General features: G+C 37.0%; 1 protein-coding gene across 1 annotated transcript in view; it reads left to right on the top strand.

Moving 5' to 3' along the window:
- HCN1 (hyperpolarization activated cyclic nucleotide gated potassium channel 1) overlaps positions 1–8065 on the top strand; it is a 291127-nt gene that overhangs the window by 265117 nt on the left and 17945 nt on the right. The window contains exon 6 of the mRNA XM_006017294.1: positions 2704–2944. Coding sequence (XP_006017356.1) covers positions 2704–2944 — 241 coding nt within the window. The remainder of the gene's footprint in view (positions 1–2703; positions 2945–8065) is intronic.

Here is an 8065-nt window from a genome sequence, read left to right as displayed (position 1 = left end):
AGGTGTGGGGGGGAGAGGGGGGGGGGGGGGGGGAGAGTGATTGATGGTGAGAATTCAGGTTTGTTTCCAGAGCTCTTAGAAGGCCTTTCAAATATCAGGTGAAATCCTGGCTCTGTTGAAGTCAGTGGGAGTTGTGTTTCTGACTTAGTGAGGTGCTCTCATTGACTTCAGCCTGAGGTCAGGATTATATCTTCTGCTTTCTATGTCCATTACCCTGCGTATGCTGAGTCATGTTTTATTTTCCACTCCTTCTGTCTCTAGCTCCTCAGTTCTTCAAGTGAAATTTCATTATACAGTAATTATATGAAACTGCACAATTTCTTATACCCTTGACTCATTCTATCAAAAGAAGCAGGAGTAAAGTGCATTTAGTACATATCTAAGGGTATGGACACAGGAAGGTTTGGTGCCCTTTCAGAAGGGAAATAATTCAAAAGGGCAGCAGCTGGTATGTTCTGACTGTCATGTGTGAATGAGCTGAGAATAATTTGAAAGCAGCAAAACCCTCTTCAATTTTAACACTCCTTCATCCAGGGTTAAAGTTGGAGAATTTTTCTGCATTTGAATCATTCTCAGTTTATTCACACATTACAATTAGAAGTACAGCTGCTGCCCTTTTGAAAGGTTCCCCTTTTGAAAGGGCTCCAAGCATTCATGTGTCCACACCCTAACTATAGAGATGAAACTGTGAAGTCTGAAACCAAAGGGAATTGTTACATTTCTCCTTTACTTTGTCTAATTTTACTACTATTTCCACCTTGTTCTTATGGAGTGACATTCTCTTGGGGGAAAGTTATGAGGTGTTGTAAGTCTATCCTAAAAATAGTACAAGAGTAAATTTGGAATGAGCTTTTAATGGAGAGTAAGATTTTGCTGAAGATAACATCTTCCTTCTTCACAGGCAATGCTTTTCCCCTGGTACGCTCCGATTTTTCCTTTTTTATTTTAGAGTGACGGATCCATTACAGTACGGTTATTTCTCTTGTGTCATGAGCATACTTCATTGTGCAACAAAAATCTAATAGTAAAGGTTAAAGCAATCTTAATGAATGGTAATTTTCATCTTCTTAATGAAGTGGTAGTAGGGATTGGATTTGATGATCCCAAGATTTTTTCTAGTCCTGTGTTTCCAGCATTATAAAAACTTCCCCCTGTTTGCTATAATGTATTTCTAGTATACATTGATTACTATTGCTCAGGTATATATTTAGTTTTGAATGGTAATTGGCAGAATTTAAAAGTGACCTTTGTTTTCACCTTTATTTTATGTGCATTTATGAACAAATGAATATATAATCTATTTTCTCATCATACTTTTAATATAACATTAGAAGCAAATAAAACAATGATAATCTCCACGTGAACCCTCCACAGAGTCCCACAAAGTTAGCAACACTTTGGATGCAAGGGTCTGCTTTTATGAATTTCTTTGCTGCCTGGCTTATTCCCTCCACAAGGGGCTATGGGATTGGTTGTTGGTGTTAGACCTTCAGGAGCAGCCTCAGTGGCTGGGGCTGCCCTTTCCCCTGAAGTACAGACCAGGGGGGCAGGAGGGGAGAGAGTGGAAAGTGCAGGGTATAGCCAGGTGAAATCCTGAGCCTCCCACCCTAAAGTGGCACCAGCTAGAACAGTGATTCTCAATTTTTTTAACTTCAGCTTCCCCCCCCATCCCCCCCTCCCAATATCTTTTCTAAATTTAGACTTAGCTGAGTGATTTACAATTGCTATGCCATGAAATTCAGAAAAGTTATGGAAATTGAGAACCACTAGTATAAGACTAATCCTTTGATTAAAAAAAGATTATTTGTTGTCAAGCTTTTAACAGTACATCTCAGAACTTGCATGGTTTCTCTGGCAGGGGAATGGAATATGTTTCATATTTTGAAAGTCTCTCTTTCTCACTCTCTTTTGGAGTTTAAGAGTAAAGTGTGCTACCAATTTAAATCCAGAGAAAAATATGTTCCAGGTGTCACATGTTTAGGAAACACTGGGCACATCTACATGAGACCACTGACTGTGTAGTAGCCAAATAATACTGCACAGTAGTGTGTCACAGCATGGAAATACTATGCCAGTGCTACTGTGCAGTAACTCTGGTTATTGCACATTTATTTAGTACTTGTTAATAAATGCACAGTAACCACTGCACGGTAGCATCTCGTGTAGGTCGGCCAACTGAGTTAACCAATACAAAACAAGGGCTGATTTAATAACTCTTTTCCTTAATTTATTGAGCTTTGGGTCAAGCCCATGGTGTGCATTGTGCCCACTGTCATGTAGAATGGTAGGCCAGTTTTTCTGCTGATGTAACTTAAAATCCATGTATTGGAGCAATGGCAGCAGAAAATGTGACCTGTCTTCTTTTGCAACTAGTCTCTCAGTAGCTATAATTCTTGATCTTTCTTTCCTTCTTGAAAGATCAACAAGAGTACCTAACATGCAGAATGCTGTGAAGAGACTATCTTTCACCTTAATTATATAAAACTGCTTGGTGTTTTTGTGCTTCTATTCCCTTTACCTTTTTAATCAGAAACAGGGATGAAAATTAAAATTATTAGAAATAAGGTGCACGATAAATTAATTATTCAGTAAGTACATGGTGGATTTTTTGTGGGGTGGGGGAGTTTTGTCTATCTACTCATACTACTACATTGTACTATTTCTGTTGGCTTACTATTGCTATCATGTTTCCTTCTCTTTTAGGAGATAGTCAACTTCAACTGTCGCAAGCTTGTTGCCACAATGCCTCTTTTTGCCAATGCAGACCCAAATTTTGTGACTGCCATGCTGAGCAAACTGCGTTTTGAGGTGTTCCAGCCTGGTGATTACATTATCCGAGAAGGTGCTGTGGGTAAAAAGATGTATTTTATTCAGCATGGGGTCGCTGGTGTCATCACCAAGTCCAATAAGGAGCTGAAGCTGACAGATGGCTCTTATTTTGGAGGTGAGTGGGAAAGAAGTGCATGATAAGGTTGGCGTGAATGCACTAGAACAAAACGTGTTCAGATGCCAGACATAAACAGATATCAGAATGTGTCTGCTGAGCATTTGTTGCCTGGAGAACTCTGATGCACAAAATGGTGCCTGAAATATTTTTAAATAATGCATTGAGTGATTGCTTACTACTAAATATAAAGGATGTCCTTTCTCAGGTATTGCCTATAATAATTATATAAGCTAAATTTGGCTTAATATTAAAAGCATTCTTAGATAATGCGTTATATTTTATTAAGGATACATGCTAATTTGCATAGTAGATTTAAAAGCAAAGAATATTTTAAAGATAAAATATGCAGAAATCACCTTCAAAATGGATTGGATGTTTTTAGTCCTCAGTGTGAAAGTATACCAATGAAAAAGAATCCATTGTACAAAAATAAAAATAAAAATAAAAAGGAAGTTAAACAGTGGATTAAAAAAAAGCATTATTTCTTGTGATTTTCAAGTATTGCCAGTGGAGATTCAGGCTGTTTTTGTGTACTTTCACTAATTTTTAGCATGCAGCATTAATTAGACTTCCAGTGTATGCTGTGATAGTCTAGCCTTTCTAATTAACTAGACAACTCTCTGACAGATGTATGTTAATAAGAACTAAATATTAATTTTAGTCCAATTTAATTCTCATAATGCTAATGAAAAATAGATTTCCATTTAATTGAAGGGAGTTATACTATTTAAATATGGATGTAGGTATACTTTTCATACATACTAACCAACCAACATGAAAAAGATATTGGCTGTGATTATAGGATATTTTCGTTCAATTGAAGAGTATCTACTTAGGGTTACAAATGGCCTATTTTGCAAAAGTTGTTTTGAGCATATACACTTATCACTTACATCAACTACTGTTACAGAATTGGCTCATAGATACTGAGGGTGCATCTACACATGTGTTTAACGCGCATTATCCCATTTTAATTTGCATTAGAGCATCACTAAAAACCATGGGTATTTATAGATGTGCTCGGTGGGGGGAGACACTTTATTTAGCGCAACTCTGAGAGTGTCATATGCTTCAGTGTCCCTGCGCAGAAAAATGGTGGCAGGGTGCTTTGAACTAATTTGAAAGTGCCTCACCACCATTTTTCAGAGTGGGTACACTGATACAAGTGATGCTGGAATATGCTGGAAGACAGTAATTACCACAATCTAGCAGGTTCACCATTACAGTGTCAGAGCAGCCCCCCTGCATGTATAAAGGAACCTTGTGCTATTTAGTTAATGCTCATTAAGACTGCCTAATGCACATTTTCCTAGTATCTCACAATGGAGGTACTAGATTTAATACGCATTAACTACAGCACGTTAATGCTGTGTAGACACCCTTAGTTTTTGTATTAATTTTCATTAAAGCCCATTAATTTTCATTAAAACTCATGAAGTGCTGCAGAATTGTTTCAAGAGTCTTTCAGAATTTGTTGTATGTAAAGCCTAACCAGTGATATTTAGCGATAGGTTGCCTTGCCAGCTTGAAATCAGGTAGAAGGCAAGATAGAGATGCACCTTATCGAGGTGCAGCTGATAAATTGAGCTAATCTCCTGAAAACTTATGCATCTCCAATTCAGTAATATTTAGATGGCATACAGATTTGTAGATGAGTAAGGACCTAGGTTCTGAAACTGGCCATAGCACTTTTATATTTAAGTCCAATGAGATTCCAATATGAAAACTGTATTCTGGTGACCGAATGTCTGTAGTGGCACAAGTAACTCCTTAGCTTTTCATGCTTTTTCTCTAACCATCACAATTGAATCTATTGTACAAAGAAAAAAAAAGCATTTGAGATAGCAAAACAGCAGAAGTGAGTATAAATATGTTGTGTTGAATAATGGAAGCAAAAAAAATCATATTGTTATGATAGCAAATATCCAGAATGTCTCTCAGACCTTAAGGGAAAAATGCCTGTGTTGCTTCCTCTCAAAATATAGTACATTACAAAATTATGACATAAAATTTAATAAAAGAAACCCAAAATACTGTCCTTTCTAAAACATGTCTATGGAAATTATATAGGCTGAAATTATATAGGGACTGAAAGAGCTGTCTATAATTAAGGCTGCCAGGCACTTGCCATTTTAAGATTCTGCTTTTAGGTTCAGCCATTTGAGCTGTATTTTTTCTTGTCCACTAGCTGTCTCAGAATCAGGTGAATCAGGCCCAGCCTGCCTTGTGTGTGTGTGATTTTGTTTTGTTTTGGTCTTTTTGTCTAATCTGTTATCTGTAATTTCTCTGTTTCACACTCCTTTGTGCTACAGCAGTGGCAGAAAATGGTAATGAGTTGCCTTTCATTCATTCTTAATATCACAGTGTCTTGAATAGCAGATGGTTTATATTATTAAATAGCTTGTAATATTTTTGTGCTAGAGGAAGTGCCTAGAAAGTTGTTAGATGCACATAAAATGGGAAAAAGGAGAAAAGATTTAAGTTCTTTATGAATACATTACAAATGTATGTCTTTTTATGGGGAAATGTACACAATGCCATTTGCTGCAAATTCATAGAGTAGAAATAATATCTTAATGCATTTAATGAGCCTAATACTAATCTCATTTATGCTTACTGGTGCAAAACTGGTATAAAACCATTTATACCTGTTAGTTCTGATATATGTAAGTAATAGAAGAATCAATACATGATTATTTCAGTTGTGTTCTTTTAATTAAAATATATATCTTATTGGGTCATTAAGTGCCAGCCAAAGAAAGTACTTTTTATATATTAAATATAAGCTAAATTGATTAAATGTCCTCTTATTCTAGTAGTTTCTTTCCTCTTATTCATTGTGTTAGTTTACAAAAGGGCTTTTGGTGCTTCTTCCAGCCCCCTGGTAAGATTCTCTCCTTCTAAACCAGCCACATAGTTTAAGGACGTGTCTACTCATTGCCCTACAGAGACATAGCAATGCTCTACATCACCATATGGCACACTGCAGTGATGTAGCGATCACGTGAGTGTGCACATGAGTGGCAGCTGTGTCACCTTAGCAGCACACTCCCCTGTTATAGGATGCCACTACAGTGACATAGCGGCAAAATCTAACCATGTGCTGCATACACGGTGCAGTACAGGCGATTCCTGTGCTTTGCTTTAGTACTTCCAATAAGAAGTACTAAAGCACAACGATGCGTAGATGCACCCTAAATGACCTACAGTGACAGAATCAAGCTCTAGAAAGGTATCTGAGAATTACAGGCAACCCCTACTTAACACTGTTTTACTTAGTGCTATTTCGCTATAAAGGTCATTTTAAATTGATACCTGGTTTAACTTAGCACTCAGTGAATTTTGCTAAAACGCTTGTGGTCACCATCTTGGGTCATTAAAACCAATTGTGGTCACCATCTTGGGTCATCAAATACTTTCAGTTTCACTTAACGCATATTTCGCTTAACGCTTGGTCTTTCAGGAACCAATTAAGGGTGCTAAACTGGGGTTGCCTGTACTTCCTTGTAAGGGTATAAAATGGCCTGATCAGCACCCACACCATCTACCTATGTGATCCCTAGCATAACTGGCATTACAGGGGCTTTCTCTGAAAGACATTGATACTCTGAGTTGGCATAAATGTGAGTTGGCATAATCTGCTTCCTGATGCTCACATCATCCTCACCTTGGTGTACCAAAAATATAGAAGCCCCCAAAAAACTAGAGTGGAACTTCTAAAATCTAGTGTGGCATTTCAGCATGTGATTAATTACCTTTGTGCTTCAAATATACTCAGTCGATCTTCTGTTTCAAGATAAAAAATATATATACAGATATAGTACGTTTTAAGTCAGCAAATCTTAAACAGTACTTAATAGAACAGGATCTTCTGGGAACCCGGTTAGTACCCTGTTGTTATATGAAATGCTTTCTTGTTGATGCACAGATGGCTATTTTTCTACTCTGGTCCCTGATCTTTCAAGTCACTGGCAAAACTCCCATTGACCTGAATGAAAGCAGGATAAAGCCTTAATTCTGAAAATTAACTGCCTCTAACTTATCTCCTCTCCATCTGGTTCCACACCTGTGTTTATATACATTTGTTCAGCTTCCGGGAAGCATATTAAAAATATGCTTTTGGATCCCCAAGGGATCCAAATATGGTCTAATGGCTATAAAAACTCAAAGCAAAGTTTTCTACATTTCATTCTTTAATGATTTCTTTACTGAATACTTGTCTTGACTCCTTAGGGCTCATAATGCCTTCCTCTATTTATGTTCATTATGGGCCCATTAATGTTGGGTGCCCAATTCTCTTTCTGGTGTTACCCTTTCACCCATCTTTTTGCAGCTCCCCTTTGCCCACATATCCTGAATGACAAAATTTGCTTTTCTTTGGTTCACAGAGGGTGCATCTATATGTTCATTAATGTGCTGTAGTTACTATGCATTAAGTTTAGCCCTTAGATAATCAAGAACTAAATCAATGTGCAGTAACTCATGCACAGTAGCACCGGCACATGAGATTTTTCAGATGCTAACTGTGCAGTAGCCTAATACTACTGTGCACTAGCATATTAGCATGGGTTTTGCCTGGCATGCTACTGCACAGTTAGGCTACTGTGAAGTTAGCCACTTGTGTAGACGCACCCAGACTAGCACAAAATCTAAGGTTCCTCACAGAGTATTTTATTCTGAAAATTTCCAGGAGACAGATATGAATTGAACAGAATTATGTCCACTTGATTATATGTATTCATATAATAATGCATTATTATATATCATGTACTGCATTATAGTAATATATAATATATACCATATATAAAATTTCATATGCATTATATATTATTGAAGTGCAATATATGATATATAATATAGTGTAAGTATATACAATATAATATATGTATATATATAAAATAAGTACAAATACACACACACACCCCTCCACCGAACACAGGCATTTCAGAAAGTAACAGCGATTCAAAAATAAAGCCATTTCATATGCAATGATCATTTACTATGTGGTATAGTAAGTGATCATTGTAAATGAAACAGCTTTATTTCTAAATTGCTGTTACATTCTGACACACCTGTGTGTGCTTAGTGGGGGTAGGGGTGGGGGTGGGGGTGGGGAGG

Source organism: Alligator sinensis, unplaced genomic scaffold (assembly GCF_000455745.1).
Source record: "Alligator sinensis unplaced genomic scaffold, ASM45574v1 scaffold573_1, whole genome shotgun sequence".
Classification (NCBI taxonomy): domain Eukaryota; kingdom Metazoa; phylum Chordata; order Crocodylia; family Alligatoridae; genus Alligator; species Alligator sinensis.
This window is presented reverse-complemented; position numbering and strand designations above follow the sequence as displayed.